Source organism: Atta cephalotes (genome assembly GCF_000143395.1).
Source record: "Atta cephalotes unplaced genomic scaffold scaffold00079, whole genome shotgun sequence".
Taxonomy (NCBI): domain Eukaryota; kingdom Metazoa; phylum Arthropoda; class Insecta; order Hymenoptera; family Formicidae; genus Atta; species Atta cephalotes.
The window spans coordinates 555,270-568,350 of record NW_012130143.1 but is presented as its reverse complement, the minus strand read 5'-3'; the positions used below and the strand labels follow the sequence as shown (position 1 = coordinate 568,350).

The following is a 13,081-nucleotide window of genomic DNA, read 5'->3' as shown; positions in this document are numbered from 1 at the left end:
ATACTCTTTTTTTGATTCAGATATGGTGACCTTACTTATGGACATCTTTAGGAAGTCTGTGCTATATGGGATAGCGTTAAGTGCTCTTCCACGATATTTTTCAATTTTTATGCGCGCCAGTTCGCGCAATCAGGAAAATTATTTGCTTTACATTCTGGAAGAAGTGCGATATCTTCTAAATGGGAAACGTGTAAAAGTACAATTTCATATTTACATGAAGTTTTTCGTGTATTAAATTCTTACAATCAACAAAAATACCTTACAAGGTACTATATCTTTACTTAAATTTACAGTAATTAACTCGGTGATTAACTTACGGCCATTGTAATATAAATACGAAAAATGTGTGCAAAAAAGGATGTGGCGCAAAAAAAATGTAATGTATATACGGATGCAAGAGATAATATGGTGGAAAGCGCAATGAAAATTGCGAACATCATGTTTTAATCGCTCGCAGTTAAATAGCTACGTTTAATACTTGATTCTAAGTAACTTCGTAATTTTCTAACGACTAATGATCTTACATGAAAATATACAACCAAAAAATTATCGCGCTAAATTGTTTGAATTCGCAGATATGCCGATACTATACAACTATATACGAAAATGTGATTCATATGTATTATAGAATATTGGGGATTGATTATTCCTTTGAGTTTGATAATTTAGATAATAATTACGAATTCTTTTAATGTTGTATAACGTCATGGTCTTTCCAATGAATCCGATTTTAAGGAAGAAAACGAACAACAAAAACTTGACTTTTTTTTAGCTTAATTTAATTATTACATAGATTTGTTTGATTGAAAATTTAATTTGCTATTTAACTGCTATTTAATAATACTATAAAATAATACTCATAAAATAACTTCCAATATTTATTAGGTAAAAAAGACTTGTTAAAAGAGGATACAATTTTTTTTGCTTATTCAGTCATCTAAAAACTAATTCAAAGAGAGTTGAATCAACAATTTTGAATTAGTTTTTAAATGAGTGAAGCAGGACTGATAGCAATTTCGTAACTACATGTGACTAATTTTGTTAACTTTATCTCAAATGTACTAATTTTCCTTGAGCGTAATGTCATTATTAATATTATATAATAATTTTCGATTTTCATAAAGAAATACACAAAGAAATATAGAAATAAAACGATCTCCGAACATAGTGAAAAAATGAAAAAGTTGTATCCTCTTTTATTGAAAAATATTCATACCGGATATATCATATTTCTTTTTTGTTATTGATTTTGCGGATCATACTATATAGTGTGTTCCACATTGCTATTTATTTCCGTGTCAATAAAATACTTTAAAATTTATTCTAAGAAGCAAATTTAATAAAGCTGTCAACAATTAAAAAAAAGGATAAAAGCGAATTCTTAATAAAACTGCCAACATATTTTTCCATACATGTCAATCATAAAAATCTTTAAACTTGAAACTACATTAGAGCACTCTAGATAGAGTTTAACTTAATTTTTTCCGTAATAATCTAAAACCTTTGACAAATATTGCCATTGGCATAGGAATCACTAATGCTTTAGTATTAAAAATAGTTAAGCAATCAAACTTTGTATAACTAATTAATTTTCAAATCCGACGTTATTTCAGTTTCTTTCTATTTACACGTACATGCGTCCTGCGACATACTTCTTATAAAAATTTACCAAAGACAATACATAATATATATCCCACATGTCTAAGGTCAGGCAGGTCGATTCGATCTCCATAGATTTTCTGGAGAATGCTTTTTTTTGCATATTCTATATTATACGAAATTTCAGTTCTTGCTTTCGAGTAGCGTCACTGATAAAATATTCTCTGCTGCGGCAATGTCGCTATGGCAGGATACTGTAAGAGGGGAACAAGCTACCTCCATATACTGTTGGCATGAGATCGACGACTCCATTGGATTTATTAACCTCAGAAGTGACAATATAAATGCTTGGAAATTGCAAAAATATATATATAAAAAAATAAATTATTATTTTCAAATAAATAATTAATTTTATAAATATGACGAAGCAGCTTAGTATCTGAGCTTAGTATCTGAGATCAAATGCTATCCTCTTTTTTAAAAAGCAAGAATGTCATGCATTTGAACGTGTCTCTAATACTGAGCTAAGAATACAATTGATTCTCTCAATGAAGCATTCAGCATGCGGAATTGTAACTTCTAAGGTTAAAAACGGAAGTCAGCCGGTATCGTTCACACGTATTTTGCCGACACCTGAGATCTACCACACGGTACATTTCTTCTCGGGGTTCATTCTGGAGCCAACCGGGCAATTAAAATCATGCGAGAACTCCTCCATGTTCGACAACGGTCCTCGAACGCGGAATTCGCCTGGGCTGTGGAAGCCCGTCGTAATTCGCAGCTTCAATGCTTCCGGTCGATACTTGCTGCACCAAGAATTAGCTGCACTTATCCAGAACAATTGTTCTGGGCTGTACGGCAGACCCGGTAATTTCTTCTCCGGCTTGTTTCGTTTGACCCATTCTTTGTATGCATAATAGGCCTCCTTTATGCCACCATTATCTGCGATATTCTCACCTTGTGTGTTTATCCCATTTAGCTGTAAAAATGTAACACATATTAAGTTTTTTATATAAAGAGAATTCGATATTATTTTTATGGGGGATCTTAAAATATTAATTTACTTTATATACACCTTAAAAATTATACAAATGTTTGCGTGTTATATTTAATTAAATTAATAATTAATAATTAATATATTATACTGATTATATCGCAAAATGAATAACAATTATGTTGATCATTCAATTGTTTTGCACATTTTAATTTTCTTCAATAAACTATTATTTTCTCCAATAAACCATTATTTTTCGCGTAATAAAAATTCATGGCCTTTTTAAAGATACTACATATTTTTCTGAGTGTTTTCTGAAGTCATTCTTCTGCTTAATTTTGTATGACATTACGAAACTTCTGTTATCATTATCATTATTCTTATCGCTCATGAATATTCTAACATTCTTATAATACTGCTACGTAATGAATAAACATTGACTTGAACGATAACACAGCTCGATAAAAAAATCACTTTTTTTTTCTTTGAAGTGCTGCAGTATAGATTTCGAATTTTTTGGCGCTGAACATGAGCGTTGGTAAAATTTGCGTAGCACATCAGGATTTTAAGTAAATTGAGATGAAATGAGCTAAAAATGATATTTTTGACTATTTTGAATATTTTTTCAGGAAAAAATTTATATATATAAATTATATATATAAAAATTATATATATAAATTATATATATAAATTATATATATAAAATTTATATATATAAATATATTTTATATATAATATATATAATTTTAAATAATTTTATATAATTACATATAATTATATAAAATTATATATATAAAACATTTTTTCCTGGGTTTACAAAACAAAACTTTATTTCTCTAAAAGTTGACTGATCATAAACTTTAATTCATTTCAAATTATACTCTTGAATTTTAGAACATAGACTTTATTTATAAAAATAAGTTTTTGTCTTTTCCGTCAGAAATATATAAAAAATTCATGTAACATGAAAATAAACTTAATAAATATATATATATATGTAAGATATAATCTTACATTCAATCCAACTTCTTTCACGGAATAATTTCCATACTGATGAATTATACATTCAGCTCTCTTGAGATAACGCTTCTTCGTCTCTGACTCCCACCAGTCAACGAGATTACCTTCCTTATTAAATTGTCTGCCTTGATCATCAAAGCCGTGGGTAATCTCATGGCCAATAACAAAGCCGATGCCACCATAATTCATGTAACGTGGCCGATCATTGTTGAAAAATATGCCTTGCAAAATACCCGCAGGAAATTCTATGAAAAATTTAAAAATTCAGTACATAGCTACAAATAAAGAATGAGGAATTAAATTAATATAATTGTACAGATTTTATTATTTAAGTATCCGCCAATCACTGAAATTGTAAACATAATAACCTAATATGTTTACTGATGTTTCCAATATTTACGAGATTATTTATACTTACGAATACTGTTCTCAATCGACGAATAAAACGCATTGACGACAGCTGGCCTTCCATGACTTATCCATTCTGTCTTATTCACTGGCTTTCTCAGCCTGCCAAATGAGAAATTCGTTCCAAAGATAGATAAGTTAAAAATGTTTCCCACATAATCATCAGCACTCAATTCAAGTCCTTGATAAAATTCTTCAAGTTTTCTATCATCTAACAATTCATTTGGATATGCAATATGTGAAGTCATATCGGCTGCTTTTTCTAAAGCATTTTTTCTGGTTTTTTCATCCATCCAGTCCACCTAAAAACGTGTGTAATTTCGTTAAAAATCTACTAACATTTCTAAATATATGATAGAGATTTTTAGAATTAATATCTTTAACATATATTTAAGAATAAATATAGGTAATTAAATTCTCATTTCCAAGATTCTAATTTATTAATAAGATTCTAAATTAATTAATTTATTAATAATTTAAAAGTAACATGTGACTTATATTTTTTCATCTTATTTCTATAATTTTAATTTATTGTAATTTTCAGATAAAAAGAAAAATATTTAAAAAGAAGAAAGATTTTTATTTTATTTTTAAAATGTTAATCCTAGATATAAGAAGTATCGATCACAAGGTTTTTATTTCTTTTACAGTCTTAAATTTAAATTTTTGTGTTTCTCTCACCCTCTTCAGAATCTTTGTGAATTCCTGCCTGATATCATCAACCATTTCAAGCGCAGTTTTTTTCGCATCCTCCTTAAAGTACTTTCTTACGTACATCGAGCCGACGCTAATTGCCATGCTGCCAGAAACAATGTCAACGCACTCTTTCCATCTCGGTTCTCTCTCTGTTTTGCCGTTTAACTCCACTGTATATTTCAGTTGTCTCTTACGGATGTCATCCGTTAGATAGCTGATCGACGCAGCAGTTGCTCTCCAAAGTGCATAGTTTGCCTGCACCCTCTTCGGCGTAATACTGATTAGTTGTTCGAAGTCCTTTAGATAGCTGGGCACATTCACAATAACTATCTCGTCCTGAGTTAATTGTGCTTGCGGTGAGAGGATGGTATTAAAGTATTCCCACCATGGTATACTAGGATAGGCTAAGGACAGTTTATTCACAGTTATGGGATTGTAGAGGAGAGTCACGTTGCGCCGTTTTTCATTGGGCAGAGAGATCTGTGTGCATATTTATCCATTTAATCAATTAATCTATTTAATCAATCGAATGATGATTTAAAAAAATAATTTTATTAAATACTATTTAAAATTATTTTATATCAATACAAAGATTAACTTACATTTGCGAGCTTGATTTCAAATTCAAGGGATTCTTTTAATTCTGTGCGAGCTCGGTCGGGATTGGCTCCGAGAATTATAGCAATATCCACCATGTATTTATAGTATGCTTGGACGATTTTCTCATTGAAACCTTTCGACAGATATTCGCGCGAGAGTCCGAGCGCTGCTTGATCGAGCTATAAAAAATTATCAATTTTTATTTGTGTATACTGATTAAAAACAAATATCGTATTCGATTAGAAAAACCTATATTATTTTACTCAATATTATTTCATTTTACATATGATTATGTATAAATATTTATAAATTATAATCTTCTGCATTTGTCATGAATTTCATATTCCCGGGATAAAAGTTCCGTGCTTACGTCGATCAAACGCCTAGAGTTGTTCTTCAAGTCGACACTGACGCCGAAATCGATGAAATAATCAACTGAATAGCCCAGTTTCCGGAATTTGTAGACAGAATCTTTCCAAGTGAAGTCGCCATCATTCCATCTCTCGCCTTCCAGAACGGGCCAGCCACCGAGATTTTTTAGGTTGTTTAGTAATGGTGTCAAACCTCTCGCTTCGATAGCGGCTGAAAAAAAAAAAAATATATTTGAATGAAAAAGAATGAAAAAAAGAAAATTTTATTTCAATTTGTATTATATTTTATTATCTTTTCTTTGGCGTTATATATTGGTTTTTTAAAAATAAGGATTTGCAATTATTCTTCTAACATTACGTATTAAAGTATCTCAATTATAGATAATTTTCTTGGAAAGAAATATATATAGTAAGATCAAACACTTCAGACGATTCGTGAAATAAATCAATAGAATTTATAATTTTGCTATGATATCACTGGATTCATTAAAAGAGTCTGTTGCATTCTTTAAGTTTGACGACTTATATGAAATTTCATATCGCGGCTGCTTACTTTTATTCATGCAGGCCTTGTAGAAGTCTTTGGCAAGTCTAAACGGTCTCAGCTCGTTTGGAGAACTTTCTTCCTCGATACTGAGTCGCAGTTGTTCCTCGAGATCATCAACGATAGTAGAGAACGCAGTCACGCTAGTTTTGTCGTCGGGGATAATTGTGGATTCCAGGAATCCACCGCAGGCGAATTTGTAAAAGTCATCACAGGGCTCCACATTAGGATCCATATTTTTTATTACGTTAGAGGCTGCGATACATATATTGACAGATTAATTTAATTTAATATCTTCAAATTAGGAATTTCTTAGTTTTTAAATAAAATAATTTATAAAATTAATTTTTTTTCATATAAAATATTGATTTTATTTACTTTGATGAAATATCTTTGATAAATAAATATTTTCTAACAAATCGATGATTGAATTTCGTGTTATTGATAAAAGCAATTTTTAGAGATAAAAATATTCGTTTTATTTATTGATAAAATTTCCGGTTATTAAACACACATACATGAATAAACATTACTGAAAAGAAAAATACCGGCTATCAAATGAAAATCAGTATGATATCTCAATATTAAATATATTAATTTATAATATGTAATTTATTTTCTTTTATGAACATATAATAAACTATTTTTTTATTCAGGTAAATACAGAATATATGATTGAATATATGAAATCATTTATTCAAATTTTATTTTATTTTAAATTTTCTGTTTTTAATCTTTAATGTTTTAAAGCCACACAAAATAGAATTCTTTTTTAAATAATGTTTTAAAAATATATCGATATCTATCTATTAATCATATGATGATACAATCTTACTAAAAAAAATATATATTCAAATAGACAGGAAATTTAAGCTTCTCCGTATATTTTACTGACCTGTGTGAATGCATTCAGATGTTAAACAGACATCATTGCATTTCGCCATCAATGTTATGTTCTTCGGTGTTTCCAAACCGCTTAACGCCTCGGCTGTGGACGGTAGCATCTCTACGTTAACAGTATCTGTTCTCGTGCGGATGCAGATGTGTTTGCAGGTGCGAAAAAAATGCATAACAGCAACAAATTAATGAATGCGAAGCATCGGAACATACAAGCCGTGATAAAATTTAAACTGCATTCACAATGAAGTTTGATATTGTTTCTCTCTCAAGTTACTAGCATATGTATATTGTGTTGTATATGTTATATAATTAGATCCATTATCAATCCACTTTATCCATCTTTATCAAAAAATGAAAATCTCTTCCTCTTTTTTTTTTCCAGAAAATTCCGCAGCGTATTTTAAAAAGAAGATCTAATTCTCTTGTAATGACAAAATTTGATAAATTATTTATATCTATATTATTTATATCTATATTATATCTATATTATTTATATCTATATTATAATAATCAATATTATAATGATATAAATAATTTATCAAATTTTGATGCGACAACGGAAATCAATTTTATAAAAAATAAAAAATGAATTTTCTAAATCGGATGCAAAACCTGCATTGCACATTCAGAAACGATTTATTCCGTTCTTTTGTCTTTAAAATAAATTCTATTACGAGAGACGAATGAATGCATGAATTCCTGAAAGATTATCTTTTAATTGATTAAATTAATTGATTAGATTGAAATAAGTTTTATAATAGCGTTTCTCTCTCTTTCTCTCTCTTTCTTTCTTCTTCTCAATCCAATCGTCGTATTTACGTAAAGGTTGTACGATGTTTCACCAATTATTATTCTTTGTCGGATTGCGTATGTAAATACTACACGTGTTCACAGAAGAAAAGGCAACATCTATCAAAGGTAATATTAAACCGAGCTCTGACTCGTTTCGTATTCTTTCAATTTTTTAAAAACACTCCGAAAATATCTTGAATGCGTCAGTAATGACGCTATTGTAAGCTCGATGCTAAATCGATGCGCAATCAAAATATCAGGGGGGATTAAACTGATGTGATTACGTTTAACGGGCTTGTTACTATAATACAAATAGGCATAGCGAGTGAATAATTCTCAAAACAATATTTGTTCATTAGAAATATCAAAATGCGTCAGAATTATTCTTTTCTTGACTTGTCACTTCGATTTGCACGTCATGAATTTCGCGATTAAATCCATATAAAAACGTAAGGCAATATGTCGTAAGCAATAAAGAAATCGTTACTATTGGCCTTTGGTTTCTATCGTGATTGGCCAATTCACTTATTACTTACCTACGTCTTACTGTTTTACGTTTTTGTGTATGCCATGGATTTTATCTTTTTAAGATAGTGCTATTTCTTCGTGGATTTAATTAATTTGGGACACGTCATTGTATGAAATATACGTTTTAATCAAATGATAGAGTTCTCTTGTAATCCAATGCGGAAATATTTTTGTAATGTAATTCTTTTTTTTTGCGTTTAATGAACGGGTGAAGCATTTTTATATGAGGCGCCGATGTAGAAAATAAAATTTACGATGACCGCGCTGCAATTACGTCTTACTTTCGCACAGTTAAAATTTTTACGATGCGGGTACGTACCGTTATTGAACGGCTTCGATCGTAAACATATTCATCGCTTGTTGCATTAAAAAACATCTTTGGATCTTTCTTTCGAGATGTCAAAGAAAAACGACACATGGATTCGTAAGAACCATGATAAAAATAATCATGATGATATTTCTAACGGCAATTAAAAGCGTACAATTTAAATACCATTAAAATCTCCATTAACATCTTCTGGCACCAAAATAAATTTTGCTTTTTTATTAGCAAAATTTTTATTACGCATTCTCCCTTCAAATTTAATTTGTAAATGAATAATTTATTTTTTATTAACGATGAGATACATACTAGGGATAATTCGAACTATTTCAATGTATTAGAAATTATTTTGTGTTTATAGATTTCTATAATAAATCAGAAATTTATCATTCTACGAATTGAAGTTAAAAGTGAAAATATTTTTTTGTCATACTAGATTCGCGAAATTAACATGTCATATTTTTAATTTTTTCATATAAAACAGGCAGGACTTTTTTTATTTTGCTAAGGAATTGTAGAACTATAAAAAGTGTTGCTAAAATTATTATTTTTTTATATTAATAGAACAACATACTAACTTCACAATCCAAATGTATATGTATCTGCCAAATTAGTATGACTTTCTATTAACATAAAAAAAATAATGACAGTTCCAGGAGTATTTTCATAGCTCTTACTCATAAAAATAAAGAGAATTATACTAAAAAACCAAAATTGAAAAAGTAACAGTCGGAATTCTGTTTAAAAATGATTATAAAGCATAGAATTTTGTTAGAACTAATAAGAAATGTCGATGAAATTGTGATAAATTTTAACGCTTTTTTTCCCAGTGATGTTTTATATGTTTAAAGTCTATTAAAATTGGTAATTGTTGAAATTTTGTTTTGAAATGTTATTCGGTACAACTCGAACAGTACTAATGGGAATCACGAATTTTTTAATGATATAAAGTTTTTGTATTTGTCAAGTTTTTGTATTTGTGTGTTGTGTCACACACAGGAGTTGAAAGCAGTTGTGTTTAAAGGATTAAATTTATTCTAGATTTTTGCAAGTGTTGCATATCGCGTAAGCTGTTACAAAAGTCTGTCGCTGCTATATTGCAAAGAATTATGATTTGCTCATTACTAGCAATTTCGCTTCAGGCATTAATGCAATTGGATGATGTTAAGTAATGTCTTTGGCGCAAAGGGAAACTAACGTACGTCTTAAGATGTCGGTGATACTTAGTTGTTGCAGATGCAGGATCGGGATTTACAAATTAAATTGGAATAGGTAAAATGAGATATTCCCTTTAAAAACTTTAATGTTACAAGAACTTCATTATAGTAAAAGACAAAAAGTGTTATTAATATTATACATATTTTACGCAATTAAAAAAATCGAATACTTTTTAAAAGTAAAATCTGAGAAGATTTTATTAAGCTAAATCAGATCCTGCATGCAGAAATGTCATATAGTCATAGCCTTTCACAAACAAATACGAAACACATTATATGCTTAGATCTTCTTTACTATTTTAAGATTATAATTTTATTTTGTAAAATAAATCGTGAGGAAAACAAAACAAAATTGCATCATTTAATTGATATTAAAAGTTTAAAAGTTTAAAATATTAGAGATATTCAGAATTATAAATTGATTTATAAATATTTTCTTTACCGTTTTGAAATTCAAGAGATATATTTCAATATCTTATTTTAAATTTTTTTTGCTGAATCATTCTGTATATCTTTCTGTACATCATTTCTAAATAAAAGCGTATAACAAAAGCAACATTCAATATTTTGATGATTCAGTTTTGAAATAAAGAAGATCTAAGCGATTCATAAAAAGCAACACGTGAGTGAGGTTTTTTGATTTCAACATAATTTTTATAAAAAATGAAATATGTCTCGCTTCTGTGCTTCTCAGACAATACTGCATACTTGCAACATGCATGGTGAACGGCTTATGTTGCACTATAGGTCACTATAAAAATAAGTACTCTTACCGGACTTGGTGTTGCATGTCGTGTTGGCCGCCAAAATTCCGATGGCGACCGCCAAAGCGATGCACAAGAGGAACCCGGAAATCGCTATCACCGTTAATCCACGTTCCAAACCGGACCGCCTCTTCCACCATGTCGGGTTTCTGCATAAAAATCATAAAATGAAAGAAACGACAAAATAAAAAAATATTATATTATCCTTAAATTATATCCCTAAAAAGTTTAATCACATATCATATATATTTAAAAAAATATATATGATTATAAGCTGTTTTAAAAATATTAAATCAATAACAGGGTATTCTCCATTTTTTTCCAATATTTTTATCCTGATTTGTAAAATATTTGGGCCCAGTTCAACTTCCAATTCTAGAATCTAGGAAAGAGATAAGAAATTGAATCTCGGTTAAGAGTTAAGGAACGTGAGTTGTGGAACTGGGCCTTAGTGTGTAATATTTAAGACTGAAGAGGAAGGATTTTTCTTAATTCTCGTATTTTATAAACTTAATTTTACATACTTTTAAATTAAGAATTTCGCAATTATTTGAACGTATTGCACGTGTCGAGAGCAAGATATTGTTGCGACTTACTTTAAGTAGTATGCTTTGTAACACGAACTGCAAAATCCTCTCGCTGTAATCCTCACGATAATTATGCATCGTATTTCCGAGTTTAATCGCACGTGAAACAATGTTCGTATCATCTACGTATATTCTCTATGTATAAATAATGTATTGTACTATCGAATCCTGCATTCTATACTATATATCATTTCCATGCATATTAGAAATATATGTACATAATTTGGCATTATATGCGAAGAAATATATGTACATCTGCACATGGAACCGTACATCGTTTACATAATGTAAATAAGGGTATTATGAAAAGATCAGTTATTTCTTGTCGTTTGCCTAACAAGAACATAGGATATCGTTCCTCAAAGATATCGTACTTTTTTTTATTTTTCAATTTTGCGAAATTGATTCTTCTTCTTCTTCATGCGCTTTTATATCGCGTATGTATTTATATCGCGTGTGCTGTCGACGCGCAGTAAAATGCCACTTAGATCTAAAACACATCGGAATTTATGGATTGCTTTTCCTATCCGGCGAGAGAATTGTTTTTTACGGTGGAGAATTCGCGTAACGAACGAAAGGCAAACCGCAGTCGGATTTTTATCTTCATCCCAGCCGCGCGCCATTTCTGCGTTTTATGTTTACGATCATCTCGCGAGATCGTGGCGCATTAACTTCTTCGCATAATCGGCTATCGAGACCTTGTCCGAGGACGCGATGAGAAGTACAAACAGACTAAAATCGAGTGTACACAAAAATGTTGCAATGCCTCCGTCAAGATTCTTGCAAAATTTTTGCATTTAGATAAAAAAATAAAATAAGACAGTAATTTCTGTAATGATAGTAGTACTATTTATAACATGTAAATACTTTTTAATCTTTCGAAGCTACGAATTCATAATATTAACTTAAATTTGTCTATTCTTCTCACATCTTTTTTTAAATAGTTGCGCAAAGTATAGATTTCACCGATGATGTAAGAGCAAGAACAAACAATTGATATATCTTGATCAAAAGTCATAATTTATTATTGAATTTATCTTTCTTATTACACGATTATTTATATAACTATGTTTATATTTATATAACTTACTATGTTTCCCGGATTTAAAAAACAATCGTAGTTTTAACTGATTGTTTTCTAAATCATAATATCAATTCGGAAAGAAAATCGTTTACATCGGCAATCTCAGAATTTGCAATTATTGTATTTACGCAAGAAATGATCAATATGCAATAGCAGTTATTGATTTTTGCCCTGTGTGTTTTTATTTCGCAAACAATGCGCGATGTATCCACGTGCGCGTAACGTGTAAATACATCGAGTGTAGATACTTATAGGATAATAGAGATGGCATAATGGAACTTATAGTGCGCATAATGCAACGATGAGTGTATTGACCTCATCGAGAAGCAAAGACACACACCGAAGCATCCTCTGTTGTGTAATATCGGAGTCAATGCCGCGTATCGTTCGCATTTGATGCCCGACCTTGACCCTTACAGTATAAACGAATTTATGAATTTAGTACAAGAGATCGCGGTCCGTATTCCATATTTGTTGCGTCATTAAACAATTTTATATATTTATCAATTAAGAGAAATAATTCTATCTTCAGTTAAAGCGGATCTTAATGTTTAATAATATTAAATACAAATTTTTGCTAATATACACTATTAAAAATAAAATGTTAATTTTAACTTAAAGATATATAGTGGAGAGACTTTCTGAGACTTTTAAC

At 29.8% G+C, this 13,081-nt stretch overlaps 1 protein-coding gene across 1 annotated transcript in view; it reads right to left on the bottom strand.

The window, feature by feature from the left end:
• Positions 1 to 2,239: 2,239 nt before the first annotated feature.
• LOC105624449 (membrane metallo-endopeptidase-like 1) overlaps positions 2,240 to 13,081 on the bottom strand; it is a 35,571-nt gene continuing 24,729 nt past the window's right edge. Inside the window, exons 2-10 of the mRNA XM_012205810.1 lie at positions 10,765 to 10,904; positions 7,128 to 7,253; positions 6,242 to 6,487; positions 5,688 to 5,899; positions 5,320 to 5,496; positions 4,703 to 5,197; positions 4,032 to 4,323; positions 3,608 to 3,858; positions 2,240 to 2,578 (exon numbers count right to left, since the gene is read on the bottom strand). Coding sequence (XP_012061200.1) covers positions 2,240 to 2,578; positions 3,608 to 3,858; positions 4,032 to 4,323; positions 4,703 to 5,197; positions 5,320 to 5,496; positions 5,688 to 5,899; positions 6,242 to 6,487; positions 7,128 to 7,253; positions 10,765 to 10,904 — 2,278 coding nt within the window. The remainder of the gene's footprint in view (positions 2,579 to 3,607; positions 3,859 to 4,031; positions 4,324 to 4,702; positions 5,198 to 5,319; positions 5,497 to 5,687; positions 5,900 to 6,241; positions 6,488 to 7,127; positions 7,254 to 10,764; positions 10,905 to 13,081) is intronic.